This window comes from Canis lupus, chromosome 19 (assembly GCF_003254725.2).
Source record: "Canis lupus dingo isolate Sandy chromosome 19, ASM325472v2, whole genome shotgun sequence".
Taxonomy (NCBI): domain Eukaryota; kingdom Metazoa; phylum Chordata; class Mammalia; order Carnivora; family Canidae; genus Canis; species Canis lupus.
This window is the reverse complement of record NC_064261.1, coordinates 30,161,291-30,179,898: the sequence shown is the minus strand read 5'-3', so window position 1 is coordinate 30,179,898 and position 18,608 is coordinate 30,161,291. Positions and strand designations below refer to the sequence as shown.

The window sequence follows — 18,608 nt, the reverse complement described above, 5'->3', positions numbered from 1 at the left end:
GGGGATCACGACCCGAGCTGAAGGCAGATGCTTAACTGACTGAACCACCCAGGCACCCCTAAGCGTTGGTTTCTTTCTATGTAAAATGTTGTGAGGCTTAAATGAGATCACTCTTATAAGGTGTTTGGCAGCCAGTAAATGCTTATTAAAGTTTTGTTGTTCCAGCTGTTGTTTTTATTTTTGTCCTTACTTCCAATTCAAAGTGTGTTTCAATGTTGGGCCTGAATTCCTTTACCTGAGCTTCTTGGGAGGAAAAGGCAGGCTGTTCACAAAATCACTTGCATTTCAAAGAGCTGTGGTTTCCTGCCACTGAGGTCCCTTTGCTTTGCCAGGCATTCCTGAGCAGTTGGTCTGTGCCAGCCTGACCTGGAGGTGCTGATGAATTCAGTATGAGGGTGTTCCTTGGTGGCGAGATCCCTAAGCAGTGACGAGGAGTTAGGTGGCTCCCCGCAGGAGCTGAAGTCCAAGTGGCATCTGGAAGGAACAGAAAGGGTGAAGGGTTGCTGCTGCGTGGCACGCCTTGAGCTGAGGCCTGGTGGTGTACAGGGCAGGGCTGGTCATGCCTGGCTGGGTGCGAAGGAGAGGTGGGGAGAAGGGGCTGCAGGAAGGCTTTGCTTAAAGGTAAAAGGGACTCAGCGAGGCCTTGGCCAGCAGGGGTGGTGGGGGAGGTGAGGGTGGGGAATGTGGTGAGATTTGGGTTTGGGGAAGGCCCCTGGTTGTCTGGGGAGATGACAACCTGGAAGAGGACCAGACGTGGTGTAGAAGGTGCCCCTGACCCGGAAGGGAAGGGTACCAGAGCAGCCGGCTCCAGAGGCACCCCCTGGCGAGGTGTTTTGGGAAAGTGAGTGCAATCACAGCCCATCAGATGGAAGAAAATGGGGAGGAGGGAGGTGACCCAGAAGTGCAGCTCAGATGGCTGGGGGAGGGTGGTCCCTGTGCCGAGGCTAAGGGAGCCCGGAAGGCAGAGCAGGCCTGAGCCAGGCGTTGCTGCTAAGCAGAGCCGGAGAGAACAGATGACCTATGCAGATAGACTGGAGGCCAGAGGAAAGCCGTCACTCACCAAAACCTGCAAGGAGATTCCTGGGTCCCCGTCTGCCTTGGGTTTCCTTGACAGGGAGTTTGTGAAAGCTGGCGGAAGCGGGACAGGCCGGTGTGTGCAGACAGAACGAGGCGGTCCAGGACCTCCCATTTTCCACTTAGAAAGACGTGAGAGTTTTGGGTGGATTTAACAAGATGGAAATTCTGTACCTGCAGATATGAGTTTAACCTTGAGGGTGGGGATGGAGTTGAACAGTGTCTTTGGTTTCTGCCCTGCTGCGACCCATGGGCTCCCGACCAGAACATTCCCTTCCCACGGGCCTGCAAACTGGCCCTGCCTCCCGACACAACCACCACGGAGGACCTCTGGGCTCTTCAGTTGTCGCATCATTTTTTTTTTTTTTCTGCTTTTATGGCAAAGCTTCCTGACTAAATTGTTTATACCTCTGTTTCTCCTACTTCCACTCATTTCTTGGCCTCCACCTGGGCCCTGGTCCCCACACCGTCTCCCTCCCTCAGTAGCTTGGGAGGGAGCTGATTGCTCCCCCCTCTTCAAGGCGTATCACTCCTGCATTGGCTTCTGGCACCCCCATGCTCTCCTTGTGGTTTTTTCCTTCTCTTTCTCCCACTGGCTACTCCTGCTTACTCTCCTTGACTGGTTTCTTTTCTCATTCCTGGAAATGTTGGAGTGCCCCTGTCTCAGCTCTGGAACTTTCTCTTCTTCGCTTCCATCCCATCTGATCTTTCCCAATGGCTGCCATATTCCTGTCTCCAGCCTCTGCCTCTACCCCGAGCTCTGACTTACGTTTCCGACAGTCTCTGTGTGGCTTAAAAAGGATTTCAGACTTGATGGGGCCCAGACTGAGCTCCTGATTTCTGCTCCAAACCTGCTTCTCACCCACTGGGCTCCGTCTCAGCAAATGACAGCACCATTCATTCATCCAGGTCCTCAGCCAAAAATAGGAGCCGTCTTTGATGCTACTGCTCTTCTTTTAAGAAGTTTGGCTTTCACATTTCTGTTCTGTGACTTGATACAAATAATCGGTTAGTAGTATCTGTGAGTGATGAGGCATGTGAGTGAAAGGCTTGCTTGTGACCCAGAACCCAGCCTCAGACGGAGCATTACCTGGGCCCTGCGTCCCCCCGCCCCCCGCCCTCCCCCTCGGGCTCCCCCTCTTTCCACCACAGCCCACGTCCAAGCCCTAGGAGGTCTGTGATCTCTGCATTCCACCACCTCCCCCTTAATCCAGATCACCATCATGTCTCCCTGGGTCATTCCCATAGTGCTTCTTTCTCCAGATCTACTCTCACAACAGCAGAGTGACCCCGATATACTGTGAGACCTGTCATGTCCCCCCTTTGCTCAAAGCCCTCCAGGGTCTGTCCTCACCTTGCTGTTCTTGAAACAAGCCAACCTCTGCCCACCCAGGTCCATTCTTCAAACAAGCTCCTGCCTCTGCCCTCTGGCTGCTGTGGGCTCCCTCAGAGCTTCACTGGCACCCCATTCCAACCTCAGAAAGGCAAGGCCGTTGTCCCTCCACCCCTCCCACCCTGCCCTAGCTTACCACTTGGCTTTCTTTTTTTTATGCAACTTCTAGCTAACTGAAACTAAGTTTACATTTATTCCCCTTCCCCTTGTATATCATCTCTTTCCCAAGTAGAATGTAAACTCCGTGGACTATACCTTCAGCACCAGACAGAAAGCCTGATACGTAATAGGGGCTTAAAAATGTGCTGAGTCTGCGCCAGTGAGTAAATGATGAAAGATCTGTTGAATGAATGAATGAATGAATGAATGCACACACACACAAATAAATGAGAGGTGGATCCTGGTGAGCAGGGAGGGAACAGGAAACCAAAGGCTTTCCTTTGAGGACCACTAAGTCGTTGTCACACTATTTGGACTTTCCTGTGATCCCGAGTTGGAGGCCGTTACTTCGGACTTCCTTTCTCAAAGTGGGCCTTGCTCGTCGTCACTGCCATGGGCAGTAGGAACCTGTTGGTCAGATTTTAAAAAATCTGGGGTAGGGGGCAACGCCCACGCTCGGCTGGGGTCCTTGAGGTCGTTTCCATACCCAGATGAATCTCAGAACTAATAATTCTCCAAATTAATTAAACCCTCCTTCCCAATTATAAGAGAATTAAGTTGGTTGCCATGAATCTGGGTCGATGTATCCCGGCTGGGTCTGGGGGCAGTCAATGTTGGTGAGTGTCTTTGTCTTTTCCTCCAGGGTTGTCACCCAGGACTATGAGCGGCTGAGATGGAGACGTCGGCCCCAATCACTGCCACGGAGAAGAAAGACGCCAAGAGTGGGAGCCTGGAGGGTGCGGCTTTCCCGGACCCGGGCAGGAAGGCCTCTGCTCTCGCGGTGGCCACGGCGGCGGCGGCGGTAGCTGCCCACGGAGGTACTTGGTGTCCTGCATGCTCAGCTGCCAGCGGGGGTGTTTTTCATTAGCCCGTTAGGATTTAATTAGGCTGATGGCCGATGTGCTCAGGCAGGCGTGCTGGTTTATGGGGGGCGAAGGGGAGGGCGCACCCCCGCCCCGTCTGCTCCTGGGGATCCCAGGCCCAGTGACGTTTGCCGGCAGGTTGCTTGGGCGGGCGCGGGGTGGGGGGGTCCTGGCCGCCCTCAATCTGCCAGGCGGCCCCGGGTGCGTTCGCTTGGCACATTTGAGATGTGCCAGAGACACGGCTCCTGGCCTCTGGCCCGCCAGGGACTATTTTGGAAAGTAATTGTCTCCTGATCCCTTCTGGCTGTAATTAGAGGGTCAGGTACAGAATTTAGTATCCTTAGGTGAATTTCTGGCCAACTTAATTATAACAGAAGGACTACACGAGCCACAGCCTCTCATTTACTGCCCCGAAGAGAAATACTCTCTGGTTTCCACTGGTCCGTGCCAGCATCCCGTCGGGAAAGTTTGGCGGGAAGGCGAGACCTCCCCTTGTGTGTGCACCATCCATCTGGAGGCCGCAAAACTATTTCTGTCTCTGAGGAATGGAGAGTCTTAGATTTCTTTTCTTTCCTTTTTTATTCAAGTGCATTTAGTCATGGCCTGTTGCTCCCGCCGCTCAGGCACAGCTCGGAGAGTGGTGGGGGCAGATTCGCCCTGGCAGGATGGGTGTGCAAGGGGGGCGGGGCCGCTCACACTTTGATGTGCTCGCACATGCACCCGCATATGCACCTGCACATGCAGCCAGGCTCGCTGAAGTGCGGAGCTCAATCTAGCAGTCAGGCGGGGCTGAGTTTCTGCATTTCCCACCAGAACTCAGGTGATGCTGGTGCTCCTGGTCCATGGGCGGCACCGGGCACAGCTGGAGGCTGGAGCCCAGGGTATCGGGGAGACACTGAGAAGGGGAGGAGGGGGTTGGTGTTTCCAGCAGTGAACCAGAGGACCTCTATGTTGTCATTACTACATTTATTTTATCCTCACCCCCTGCCTCCCGTGATGCTCACTTAGAGGTCATGATTAGGCTGTGTGGCTCAAGTTCAGAGAAGGAGATCTGAGACCAACCTTCTTGTTCCCCCCTAGGAAGGTAGGCGTTTGGCCTCCCTACCTGGATGATGCCCCTTGACCCGTGTCCATCTTGGAGATGAGCTCTCCAGGCTCTCCCTCTGTGACCAGCTGGGGTGGAGGAAGGAGCCAAAGCCCAGGGCCGACCCCCCACACAGGGTGGTGTCAGGAGATGAGGGAAGGGGAGGCTGAGAGTGGGAGTCTGCAGGTGGCTGGGTGGCCCTGCTGCCTGGTCCTAGAGCTGGCTCATCCTGGGCCTGGCTGTGTCTGCATGTGATCTGTTCCTTCTCCAGAGCCAGGGCCTATGCTGCCCTGGGGTGATAGCTCAAGATGTCCCTCTGCCTGATGGACAGATGCATGGCCTCTGAGGCCTGAGTGAGCCCTGGCAAGCCCAGCCCTCGGTGCTACTCTGGCCTTCCCCTGGGCCCTCTGGTCTCCCTGCCTCGGCCTGGGTTGGCCTCTCCTGAGCCATGAGTAGATGATGAACTGCCACATGGTGAGATTTACTGCCATGCCACAGTAGCAAAGAACAGACACAGGCAGTAATTAGACAGTGATTAGGATGTAACTGGGGGGAGAGGAGGCCCCTCTAGTGTCAGACACAGTTGTCACCAACATACAATAACAGCAAATGCTTGAGGGGATCTGGATCTGGGGGAACGGGCAGCAGACCTGCAGCTTGGGGTGCAGTGGCCTCACGGAGGCATCCAACCCTGCTCTTCCACACCTGCATCCTTCCTTAGGATGCTGACCCTGCCCATTCCTGCAGGCCCCCATCCCCTGGTTCCTTGGCCCCGGAGGAGTGCTCGGTTGATGCGGTTTCGGTTGATGCGGTTTCGGTTGATGCGGTTCCAGAAGACGGTGGATATGACCGATCTTTGGAATGAGTCTCAATCAGACGCCGCCGCCACTGGGAAGCCTCCTCACCACTCCTGCTCCCCATGGCCCTGTCTGCACAGTTTGTGGGGAAGGGCCATCCAGGACTCAAGCAGGAGCAGTGCAGCGCACAGGGGGCTGTTGGCCTGGGTCCTCATTCCAGCCACATCCCCTGGGCCATGCCATTTACCTCTGGGCCCCGTTTTCCCAGTCATGAGGTGGACATTTGGATATTTGGCAGATGTCATCTAGCGTCCTCATGATCTTGTGACAGTCCTCTGTTATTGAATACTTAGGCTGTTTCTAGTTTTTGACAGTAGGAAAATAATGTGGATGTGAAATCCTTCTGCCTAAAGAGATGTGTTCATCCTTAGAGCCAGAGCCATACAATTCCAGTGGTGAGATTGAAGCCTCTGGAACTGGTGATGGGGTGAGAGGGTTCAATCGAGGGGTCGGAGGCTGACCTGCAATACAGGCAACCCCCTACATCTGGACACCTTGTGACCCTGCTGGTTTGTAGGACCTGGCCCCTTTGTCATCACTGCTGCTTGCTCATGACAGTGCTCCCGACATCTTCATGCAAGACTCACCCATCCTCTGGACCGATGTGTGATAAGCCACAAAATGCCAAGCTTGTGTGTTCCATGGGAAGAGGTTGATTAATCAAACCATGGAATAGTTATTGAATAGAACGTCACGTAGCCACTGAAAATGTTTATCAAGACTTTATGATCATGGTCGGGGTGGGCTCCCCCGGGTGTGCCTAGGTTCCAACAGTAAGTAAAAAAAGCAGGGTACCAATTATATCTTACCTCTATCACAACTTTAGATACCTAGAGGTCCCATCAGCAGTGGTTGCCCTGATGGGACTCAGGGTGATGGACAGTGCATATAGGAAGCCCATCTCTTTGGTTCTTAAGGACCTTCAGCCTTCTAGAATCCTCTAGTAGACTGTAACTACCTCTGAGAGCAGGGGTGTGCTGAAGCCAGCCTCTGCTAACTTGTGTGAGGGGACTGTGGACATCTTCCAGCTCTGCCATCCTTGACTTTAGGTTGGTAACTAGAAGTTGGCCACAGTGGGAGTAGTTAAGGCAGGAAAATTGGCAAATGCTACAAATCAGGACTGTCTGCTTCCGCTGTCTCCTGTCAGAGCCTGTCGTCGAACATCTCCCAGCACAGGGAGCTGCTGAGTACGAGGCTGGGGTGGCAGGCACATTTTTTTCATGAGTGCTCGGAGCTTCTCCATTTTGTGAATGAGACTGAGACGAGGTAGGGCCGGGACTTGCCTAAGGCCACTTGCTGGTTGAGCAGAGAATAAGATCTGAGGCTCCCCGTCACGCAGTGAGTCTATTTTTTTTTTTTCTTCTTTTGGTGTTTTCATTGGGTGATTTGGGCCATAAAGTCCAACCCACTGATACTTGGTGATAACTGTCCAGCCCTGCACCAGCCACAGAAAGTCATTTGTGCAATAGGCTGGCGGCGCCTTCTCTCTTCCAAATGACCTATTCTTTGATATCTGAGGCCATGACTTACTTGCAGAGGGACCCGAATAGTCACCTGGCCCGCCTGGCCCCTGTTGTTTGACCTCCCTTAGGTGTTGTGGAGCCGGACCTGCTGGGGGCTGGGTATTTCCACTCAGAGTTGCTACCTCTCTGAGCCCACGTGTGCACAGCAGGACAGGGTGGTGGCAGAGGGCGAAGCAGCACTGTGGTCAGACTGGGGGCAGGTTCAGTGAATCACCTGTCTGGTGGGAGCAGCTGGCTAGGAACAGACGGCAGAAGCTCAGGCCCAGGCCGGCAGAGGCCCAGGCCGGTGGGTCCTTTCCCAGCCTATTTAGCTGTGGTGCTAACGCTTTGGAGACCATAAATCTTTTAAAAAACACATTTTGGCCTAGAGCTTTTTTCCCCCTTTAATTTTTAAAATGGCGTAATTTTAAAGGCAATTTGATTCAGATGTTTTTCATTGCTTTACACCAAAACTGCCCAAATGCTGTCGTATTTTCCTCCTCAACAGTAGGTTTTCTTTCCAAAAATATTTCTGAACCTGTGTGCCTCAGCTGAGAGCACCAGGGACCCAGCTACTCCAGGCCTCCGGGCTGGGATGATTGGAAAATCTGGAGCCATAAAACTTGGAGCTGAGTCTGGGTCTGAGAGCTTTGCTAAGTCCCTGAGGTCAAATATCCAGACGGGCTTTAGAAATTCTGTGAGGCGCACTACCGTGGCAACACCTAACTGTTGCAGAATGCCCACTGTGTGCTGGGCCAGGGTCCCTCCCAGTCTGGTCCCTCGCCAGCAGCATCAGCATCCCTGGGAGTTGGGGCCCCCCATCCAGGCCTCCGGGAGCTGTGCTTCTGGGAGTGGGGCTGGGCAAGCTGTGGAGATTCTGATGCACTTGTAAGCGTGGGGCCTTCTGCGTTCTAGCTGCATGAGGCAAGACATGACTTTCCTTATGTAAAGTGGAAATCACATGCTGAGCTGATATGGGAAAATTACAAGACACAACGTGCTCCCGCCTGCCTGGCACAGGGTAGCTCACGGGGAGTGGCTGCTCCTGCTGCTGCCCTTCTTGCAGGTGGTCCAGAGAAGTGGTAAGAAACAGCTCAGACTCTAAAGCCACACCACCTGGGTAAGGCCCAGCTCTGCTGTCCTTGGGCAGGTCTGAGCCTCTGTTTCCACATCTATAAAATGGACACAGCAATGGTCTTTACCTTACCGTGTTGTGAGAATTATTGGAGTTAGCAACGTACAGTGACAGGTGCTAAGTTAGCTCTGTGTGAGGTCCAGGCTAAGTCTCTGCTTTAGTAGCTGTTACTAAAGTTTTCCTTTTCTAGGCCTGGAAGCTCTGCCTGACTTCAAAAGGCTTCCCTTCGCTGGTCGCTCTTGCTAGTTGACTTTGAGGCTGGACAGGGGTAGGTAGACCAGATTTCTGCTGTCTTCCTACTGGAGAGTGGTAGAGGGAGCCCTGGGCTGCAAATCAGGCCTGAGTTACTGTCCTGCTTTGCTTCACTATCACAGGCTGTTCTGGGTAGGTGACCTGACCTTGATCCCTGGCCTTGCTAACTCAGCCTTCTCCCTCGTATGCTAGTGGGTGGGAGCAGACCAGAGGTTGCTGAGGCTGACCATGCCTCAGAAACCCATGATACAATCGTAATAGATACAGATCCCCAGGCCACTCCAGCCCCGTGGAGATGGAATCTCCCAGGCTGGGGCCTGGTTTCGGGTATGTTTACGTTGGATACAGTTGGGCCAAGGTGGGGCGTGCATCCCTGGAGGGGGCACACTAACCAGGTACAGCTGGTTAGTACTGGCAGGGTGGTGACCTGCGTGTCCACCAGGGTTGAGCATGTGTGACTCTCAGCACCTGACTCCTGTGGCAGCGTGGCCCCACTGCACCGGCCACCCGAGATCACCTTGTTTACTGGCCCTGTTCGCTTCTTCGAAAGTTTCTTCCAGGCACGTTTTTGCCCAGTGGTCCGTTTTTGCCTATCCCTGTCCGTCTTGGAATACTGTGTGAATTCCAGAGTCTGTAAACAACTCAGGTGGCGAGCATTGTTTCTGGGGTGCCAGGGTGAGGAAATGTTACCCAAATCACTGGACCTTACTGTGTGCCCTGTAGTTTGATAAATGCCTCTGAGTCCTTGGTGTCTTTGTCCTCTCTTTGATTCTGGGCCTATGGGCAGGGCATTGTTGGCTCATCCCCCAGCAAGGAAGACACCCGGTAAATGATGGTTGAGGAAGGGGAGTCTGACACTGTCATGCCAAGTGTGTGCCAGTAGGCTGGTATGGCCTGCTGCCTCTGAGGTCCCTGGGGTGAGTTGGGCTGGCCTGCTTCTTGGCCCCCGCTCCCCTTCTGAGGCCCTCTGGAACTTGCCTTGTGGGCCAGCCTCCCCAGCCTACCTGAATTGCTCTGCTGCAGCCACACACTTCTGCCTTGGGCTGGAGGATGTACTCAGGTGTGACTAAGTGGGCAATTATTCTTATTTAAGTGATTTTCAGGATGGCTGTTGTCGCTGCTACTGAGTTTGTTTTAATGGCCCAGCCACATGGAACAGCCAGTTCCCACCAGACTTTTCTCCAAGAGCAGAGCTCGGTCCTCCCCCGACAGCTTCGCACACTCAGGAAGCAGAATACAGCACGACTGCCTGGACTTTTTCTAGGGGCCCCTGAATGACTTAATGATGCCCTGGCTAGTGAGGTCTCATGTGCCAGGGCTGAGCTGGAGGGTCGGCGCTCCAGAGGCAGAGGTGAGGGTTGGAGACTCCTTTTGGCCCACAGTGGAATATGGTAGAAAGGACCTGGGCTCTTGCCAGCTCCCTGTTGTTAGCTGTTTGCCCTGGAGCAAGCCCTCTAACTTTTCTGAAGTTCTTGAAGTAGAGATGGCCATGGGAACTACATCTGGCTCTTGTGGGATGAAATGGGAGAGTGTTTATAGAGTGGCTATCAGAGGGTCTGTTTAGTGACCAAATGTTAGTGACACGAATGTGAATGCCCATTCGTCTTGCACATCGCGGTCTCCTGTGACCTTGAGACCTCATGCTCTAAGGGCCGCTCTGAAAGTCCCTCAAAACAGCTGCCAGCCAGAGGCACCTGAGTGGCTTAGTCGGTTGAGCGTCCAACTCTTGGTGTCAACTCAGGTTGGGATTTTACAGGAATATATTGAACATCAGGTTGATGATGCGATGATGGTGCTGCAGCCCGAAAACTTCCCTTCAGTACTCCTAAAACTAAAGAAGGCTATTACTACCGTCAAATTTTGGAACACTACACCCAGGCCAGGCTGACTGACTGACCCATCTTTGGGTGCTGAGGTGGATCAACACCACTGACCCTCCTGCCCACACTCTGGCCCAAGGCAACTACCAAAGCCTAGGCGCCCTCTGCACTAGCAAGTACAAGGAAACGTTCCTCTTGCAAAGAGTAGAGAGCTGGGGGGCAGGAAGCGAGGTGGTGAGTGTCAACCTCCTAGGCTCATTGGGCATCAAAAAAATGTCTCAAATCCCTCGGGGTCGTGAGATCAAGCCTCACATCCGGCTCTGCACTTAGCGGGGAGTCTGCTGGAGATTCTCTCCCTCTCTGTGTCTGAAAATAAATGCATCTTAAACAAATAAACAAAACAGCTGCCATCCAGATCAGAGCAGATGCCCCACTTGCCCCAACACAGCAGCCCCCGCCTCGGCGTAGCGTTCAAGGCCCAGCCCAGGGGCTGTGCTCTGGAGCCTTCCACTGGCCTGCCTGACTTCTCCCACTTGGTTGTAGAGGCCAACGCACCCACATGGCCACTTCAGACCCGCATTGTGTGTTTCTGGCTGGCACATGTGAGCTGATGAGCTCTGCCCACAGAGAATGGAAGCCCCTGAGGGCCACCCTGGTGGCTCCAGCTCCTGTTTTCTCCCCGGGCCTTGGCCACACCTGGCACACATGGCCTCGTTTCTTGGGGTTCATTTGTGCATATTTAACTGTTGCAGAGTTGGGGAAAGCTTCAAAGTCATTTCCAGATACAGAACTGAGAGAAGCCTGAGTGATCATATAGTTCAGATCTGTCCATTTTACAGATGTGGAAGCCAAGGCCCAGAGACCTGAAGCACACACAGTCATCTGGTGACACCACCAGAACTGGAGACCGATGGACTGGGAATTGCCCATGGGATGGGACACAGCTGCTCCCAGCCCAGCCTCCGTCCTGTCCCGAACCCCAGCTTCCCAAATTGATGGTGTTTATGTTGGAAACATTTTTCTGACGTTTGGTTCTGTCAAAACTAATTTTAGCATTTCTAAAGCTTGGTAAAAATACAGTCTCATTACTTTGATGTCAGTGCATAGTTTACTATTAGTATATTCTGGGGTTTATCATTTTAGTCATGTTTAACACGGCTGCACCAGGCATGCACTATTAAATCTGGCTTATTTTACATTCCTGTCCGGAATTATTTATTTGTAACAATTTCCTCTCTATCAAAAGACACAGCTAATGCTGTGTTTTAATGTGTTATTTACACACAAAATAACCTATTTACAACTCAGTGTGCGCCGGAGGGAGAATGGATGGGCCCCAGTTTCCTGCGTTCTGTTATATCGGAGTTTAACAATCTGGTTTGCTAATAGAACCATTTATCATTGGTGTGGGGGGATAATTTATTTTATGTTTGTGGCCAGGTCTTACCGCCTCTGATCTTGGGAACATTTTGAAGATAATGAAGTCAGGCCTGGTGTTCAGGGTGGAAGCAGGGCACTCGGAAGAGGAGGGGGACCCATGGCCTTCCAGAGGTGGTGGCCTGGGTGCCTCTGGGTTTCCTGAGCTCAAGTGTGCATCCTATGGATGGTTCCAGAACACCAGTCAGAGATGTGGTGATGTAGAAACCCTGCTTCTGCCCTTCAGGAGCTCTCCTAGTTGAAGGCATCGGGGGACAGAGAACAGAGCACTATGGGGATGCTCAGGAGATGGTGATATATTCTGCCTTGGAAGCTTCATGGGGAGGCAGTATCAGAGCTGGGAACTGAAGGATGTGGAGGGCTTCATTGGGTGAAAAGAGGAAAGGGTGGGTGGAAGGGGCAGCAGAGTGGCCTGTTGAGAGTGCAGGGCGATGGGGGTGTGTGTTGTGGGGCGGGGGTGGGAGGCAGCATTTGGTCCATGTGGCTCTAGGGTGGGGTATTCAGGTGGGACCTGAGAGGGCCCCCTGCCTCAGTAGCAGGTGGGGTACCTAGACTCTCCCCTCGCCTCCAGGCCTCAGGGAACCAGTGACCGGGATTTAAGGCAGACCCCTGCCACATCAGATGGTCAGTGTCAACTTGAAAGCGCTATCTGCAGTGAGAGGCATCCTGTGCAGAGAGACTGGAGACAGGGAGTCCAGTGAGAGGTCCCTGGGTCTGGCAGCCTGACAGTCGCATGGCAGGGATGAGCAGCAGCATCTGGGACCAGTGGGACCGATGAAGGACTGCTCGGGAGTGAGGCCCAGGGGTGTCTGGGGCTGCTAGATGGATGTGTGGCCACTCCACCGCGCAGGCTGAGGTCCTGTGGCTCTCTCTGTTGGAGTCTCAGTGCCTCTGAATGAACTGTTGCCCTCTCAAGCCCTGTGCCAGCGCCAGAGGGTGCAGGTAGGAGGGAGGGAGGGGAAGCATCCAAGAAGCAGGAGCCATAGTCTCTGTCCCTAAGAGCTGTGGCCCCAAGGAGAAACCACACACCACCACTCACAGTACTGACATGGCCATGACCTGATGCCCAGAGCAATCAGAATACTTCGGCAAAGGAGTGGGACCTGACAAGGCTCCAATATCTGAGTAAGGCCCTGGCGAGTCCACGATCTGCAGCTGCGTGCCCTCTCTGACCCCGGGTTCTACAGGCAGCAGCCGCACACGCAGCCTGGGGAGAGGCTACCAAAGTGGTGCTATGAAGTGTGGCAGGGCTTGGGGCAAGCCACAGGGAGTGGTGCATGGAACAACCAGCTCTGGGGTGGCCAGCATGGTCTGAGGGCCAAGGCTCGGGCTTGGACAGATAAAGTTCGAATCCTTGCTCTGCCCACTTCCCCTTTGCATATCCTTTGCTGATCTGAACCCCGGTGTCTTCACCCTAAAAGTGGGCAAAATACTTACCTTTTGAGGGCTAAGATTACAGGTAAGCAGTGTAAGATGCTTGGAAGCATGTGTCATATAGTAAGCGTTCTGGATGTAGTGGTTGGTGCTTTCAGTATTATTGCTGTTGCTGTTATTATGATTATTCTAGAACTATTTCTGAGACTAGCACATATGCATCAAATAAATAAATTTGAGAGTGAATGAATGCATGAGTATCTGAGCAGAATCTTCACAAGGAGTAGAAGCTTGCCCATGATGTATACAAGGGGAATCTGCCTTCTAGCCCAAGGAGCAGCATGTGCAAAGGCCCTAGGAGCTGAGGGTGGCTCTGTCAGCCCCTAAGGGAAGGGCTCCCTTCACTCCTCAGCCCCTCAGTACAAGCTGCTGTTCCTGGAACTGGGAAGCCCAGTGATACTGTGTTCAGAGGCCCCTCTGGGGTCTGTGTCCTCCGGCTGCTGCCTAGCCAGTGGTGGATGCTGGAGGCACAGTCCAGCCCAGCTCTGGGTGCATGTGCCTTGTTGGGACCTGCTCCAGGTTCAGCTGGTCTCTCCTCTTGGGCAGGTGGGGAGGAGGGGACTGGAGGGCTCTTTCTTGAGAAACTGCTCTTGGCCCTTTCCCTGAGACTGTCCAGGCTGGCGCTGCTCCCAGTGGACATGGGTTGCCAGCTTATGTTTGTGGGGCCTGGGAAGTCTGAAGGTAGCAATGCCTCTGGTCTGAGGATGGTCATTTCTGCGTCTGATTTCCATCCCATTTTTATTAGTGACATTTGAAAGGAGGGTTTGGATTTTGTGTGGTGCTGGGCAGAGCACACCAGGCATAAGCTCTACACCATCCTCAGGCCCTGCCATCCTGGAAATGAAGGAACGTCCAGGGGAAGCTTCATGCCTGGAGGAGCAGGTGGTCCTGCATGGTGTGAGGGTGGTCAGGGCAGGAAAGCCCTCCCCAGCAGAGTGCCTGGTATTTCCCTGTTAGCTATCACTCTGCCTGCAGGTTGGTGCAGAGGCCCATGTTGTCCTAGGTCCTTCTGTGTGACTTGGGTTATCAGGTGCTAGGCCCCTGCCCTGTGGCAGCCCAAGGGCACTGGGGTACCTGGAAGTATTCATGAGAGAAGGCTCCAAAAGGGAGGCACAAATTGTCAAAGACACACTGCTACCTCTGCAAGTTCTGAGGCTGGATGCAGGTGGGACCTTCATTCCGTTTGTGATTCCCAGAATCTACACACACTGGTCACATCTCTCCTGGCCTTGTTGGTGACAGGGAAAGCAACAGGTACCTTTAGCTAGAGGCAGGCTGGCATGGGGTATGAACATGGGCTTCCCTTGCCTCCTCTGTGGACTGAGGGTGATGAAGCCTCACTGGCCAGCTGCATAGGGCACGAGAGTCTGGCCTGTGGGTGACAAAATAGTGACATCACCTGCCTGAGAGGACAGGTGCCAGCTCCTGGCCATATCGTTAGTGGCCAGAGCAGGGCAGAGCTTCCTAGCCACCCACGGCAGTGCTGACGTGCCAGGCCCTAGCTTCCCCGGCTCTGAGCCCAGGATGGGGCGGATAAGAGGAGGGAGAGAGGAGATGACGATCCACTCTTAGGTACAGACCAAAGGGAATTGGAAACCCAGCACACACCAAAACTTGTATACAAATGTTCACAGTGATGCGATTCAGAATAGCCCCCAGATGGAAATAACCCAGAAGTCCATTAGCTGGCTAATGGGTGAACAAAATGTAGTGTATTCACATCTGGAATATTATTTAACCATAAGAAGGAGCTAAATACTGAATCTTGCTTCAATATGTGTGAACCTCGATGACATTATGCTCCGTGAAAGCAGGCAGACGCAGAGGGCTGTGTCGTTGGACTCCATTTATGTGAACTGTCCCAAACAGGCAGATCTCTAGAGGCAGAAAGTCGGGGGTGGGGAGGAGGGAATGGGGAGTGACTGCTAACAGATATGGAGCTCCTCTTTGGGTGATGAAATGTTCTGGAATTAGATTCTGGCGATGGTTACACAACCCTGTGAATATAGTAAAAACCACTGAATTGTATACTTTCAAAGGGTGGATTTTATGGTATGTGAATTATATCTCTGTTTTAGAAAGAAAGGAAGGGAGGGGGTAGGGAGGTAGTGTGGGAAGAGGAGAAGGAGGAAGTTAGGGAGGACGAGGGGCAGGCCTGGCCTCGGCCTCCAACCCTAGTGCAAGTCCCCGGGCTGCGTGAGCAGTGCTATCCCTCGGGGGAGGACCCGGTTCCCCTGGCCAATGAGCAGCCTCCCCAGCTAATTCTATAGGCTCCAGAAACTCTAAAAATAATTGGAGTGGAAGGAGGGTGTTTAATGACAAAGTAAATAATTACATTAAGGGTGTGAGTTTGGAGGGAGCCAAGTAAATCACTTTAGAAAGAGCACCAGCCTCCAGCTAACATCCAGTCCTTTATCACCAGATTCCGTCCTCCCTCGGACTCTGAATAATTGATTGTGGCAGGCATTGTGGGCCAAGCAGCAGCAGGGGCTGCCGGGGTCAGGCGGGGCCGGGAGAGATGGCCCGCCTGCAAGCCAGGGTGCCGCGCCAGCCCCACCTGCTGCTCTAGGTACATGAGCCCCCGGGGCAGGGGGCCCTGGGTCCCTGTCCTGCTGGAAATCAGATGCTTTGCTGGGAAAGGCCAGGGCTCCATGCTTCATGTCGCCCTCAGTTGGACAGAAGATTCATGTGTGTTTCTGAGAAGAAGGAGCATCAAGGGCCATGTGGCCCACTGAGGCCCAAAGAGGGAGTGGTTTGCTAAGGCCACAACAGTGAGCATGTGGCAGGTCTGGTAAGAAGCAGATCTGGGACACCCAAGCCAGGACGCTCTACCAGCCCCGGGGCGGGCACTCAGGTTGAGTGGGCCTTAGCCCATCAGGGGTGTTTCCAGATCATGTGTGGTGTTCCCACCCCGTGATGTGATGATACGGGCCCTCTTCAGAGCAGTGTCTGCGGAGGGTGGGTGCCAGGAAGGTTGTGCCTCCTGGGGAGTGGCACAGCTGGCCAGGGTTGGCATCATGAGGGTTGTCTGGCACACACACCCACCTCCTCTGTCCTGGCCGAGAGTTCCCGGTTTGCTCCTTCCCTCCACTGTCTTCTCTCCCTCCACCCCATGGCCTCACTCTGTCCTCAGTGAGTCCCAACCTGTGGCTCCAGGAGCTCCCTTACCTCTTTCCAGTCCAGTGCCCGCCCACCCTCCGACTGACTCTCCGCCAGCGGTCATGGGGGATGGGCAGGCAGCCAGACAAAGCTGAGCCCCAGGAGGGACAGTCGTGATGTATGACTATAGGAAGGTAGCTGTACCTTGGCCTGGAAGGATGGCTCTTCTTTGATGGAAACCTAATCATGATGCTCAAGTGCCAGGGACAGAAACCCACTCAGACCTTCCAAACTACATGGATTTCTTGGCCTCCATAACTGGGCAGCCATAACCAGCTGAATTTGAGATTCCAGCAATGCCTTTGGGACACCATCTCTTTCCCTCAATGCTCTTGGTTGGCTTGCCCCTTGGTTGGCAGGCCAGCAGCCTCTCCCCACCAGGCAGCAAGAGCTGCTGCAGGTGAGCGTGAACCCGACACCCTGAGCTCTTGTGGGGAAGTGTCTCCTTCCAAGTGACTCTAGCAGAAGTCCAGGGCATCTTCTCATTGCCCTGCCTTGGATCCCCTGTACCCTGTGAGCCAGTCACCATGACCAGGCCATGTGTTATTATGGACACTTGGTGGTATGGGGAGGGCCAGCCTCCCTGACTGGTAGGGACTGTGCACAGGAGGATGGGTCCCACGTGATGCTGGGCAGACCAAATAAAAATGCCCACCTCACTTCAGCAAGTTGGCAGGAGGGGGGACACCTTGGGGATTCCAGGCACCTGTAGACACTCACAGTGAATGGAGTCAGAGCTCTGGCTCTTCAGAAGCAGGGAGCAGTCTTCTAGTCCTCCCTTCCCTGAGCTACCTCCCCTGGGCTCTATCTGGAGTAACCAGGGCCTCTCTTCCTTCCCTCCTTGTCCTTTAGAACATCCCGTAGGGAACACAAAATGTTTCGAGAAGTACCAGGTCTGAGCCTTAGAGAAGTAACAGATAGTTCCACAGGTAGTGCCGCTAAGAAGATATATATATAATAGATTTTATCTATTTATTCATGAGAGACAGAGAGAGGTAGAGACATAGGCAGAGGGAGAAGTGGGCTCCCTGCGGGGAGTCTGATGTGGGATTCAATCCTAGGACCTCAGGATCACATCCTGAGCTAAAGGCAGATGCTCAACCACTGAGCCACCAGGCGTCCCTAAGGAGAGTTTCTTTAAGAAGGAGGGACATGTGGGAGAGAGTCCTGAGAAGGGGCAGGAACAGAGGCCTGGGGGTGGGGATGCAGGGTAGGGACCAGAGCACTTGCTTGAGAGGAAGCTTCACACCAAGGGATGTGAGGAGAGATGCATTTGGAAAGGGAACTCTGAATGGCTTTGGAGAGCCTGGACACGCCGCAGGGAATTTGGACTAAGGGCAGTGGGGAGCCATGGAAAGGCTTCAAGCAGGAGAGGGACATTGGAATCCACTCCCTCTTCGGCTAGATTGGCTAGATTGACTTACACCCTGTGACTTGAAGCATCCCATCCCCACGAACAAATGCAGATGATTCCTGCAGGGTTGCTCTGTTTTTCAGACCTCCCTCCCTCCCTCCCTCCCTCCCTCCCTCCCTCCCTCCCTCCCACCCTGCCTCTTTTCCATCTTTTCCCAAATGTTTTTTTGGGGCGTCGTGTGTGCTGAGCAATGTTCTAGCTGCTAGATGCCCTGGACTTTTGCTAGAGTCACCTGGAAGGAGACTCTTCTCCATGAGGGCTGTGTCAGGCCCACGCTCACCCACGGCAGCTCGGAGCAGACAACACACAGGCAAGGTCCAGTTCTTCTGGACCTGACAGCCGGGTCGGGCAAGACGGGAAGTACGTGAAAAAACGACCACGCTCTGCAGAATGCCGTCTGGGTCCTCCGGCTGGGGAGACAGGGCCCGTCTGTGTGTCCCAGGGCTGTGAAAACCACTGCCTGTGTCAGAGGTGCTGGTGACGCAGAGTGGAAACCGCTGGCGGGGGGAGGAGAGGCGCATGAGCTGGCCCCGGCCATCCCTGTGCGGGGCCTCGGCCTCCGGCAGGGGGGCTGGGGCGGAGCCCCTGGGCCGGACACCTGGGCCCTGGGCACTGTGGGCGCAGGTCAGCTCCTTGGTCTGTCTCATGGGATCGGTACGCCCTCCCTCGTAGAGCTGAGCTCGGGACTGAGGCAGAGGCCAGCCTTGGGGGGCTTTGGAAGGACCAGCCGACTGTCGTGCCAGCCCCGGGGGACCTCAAGCCTTCCTCTCGTTTCTGAGCCATCCCCCCAGAGTGGGCCTCTGGAGGCATTTCCAGCTCCCGGGGAGACCATCTTGTGGACATCACCCTTGCTAGTCCTGCAGGCTATTGGGATCCTCTTTCCCCTGGCCCCACCCTTGACATGCAGTTTCTATCCTCTGTCCCTATTTCTGGAATGTTGCCTCCTGGGCCATCCTGCTCAGGTCTGGCCCAGCTGGGCCCTCTCCCCATCCCGACCTGTCTGTGCATCCTGTCCTCCACTCTAG

General features: G+C 54.0%; 1 protein-coding gene across 1 annotated transcript in view; it reads left to right on the top strand.

The window, feature by feature from the left end:
- The window catches only part of GLI2 (GLI family zinc finger 2), a 254,346-nt gene that overhangs the window by 64,875 nt on the left and 170,863 nt on the right, over positions 1-18,608 (top strand). The window contains exon 2 of the mRNA XM_025429002.3: positions 3,270-3,444. Within this exon, the coding sequence (XP_025284787.3) occupies positions 3,300-3,444 (145 nt within the window). The 5' untranslated portion in view covers positions 3,270-3,299. The remainder of the gene's footprint in view (positions 1-3,269; positions 3,445-18,608) is intronic.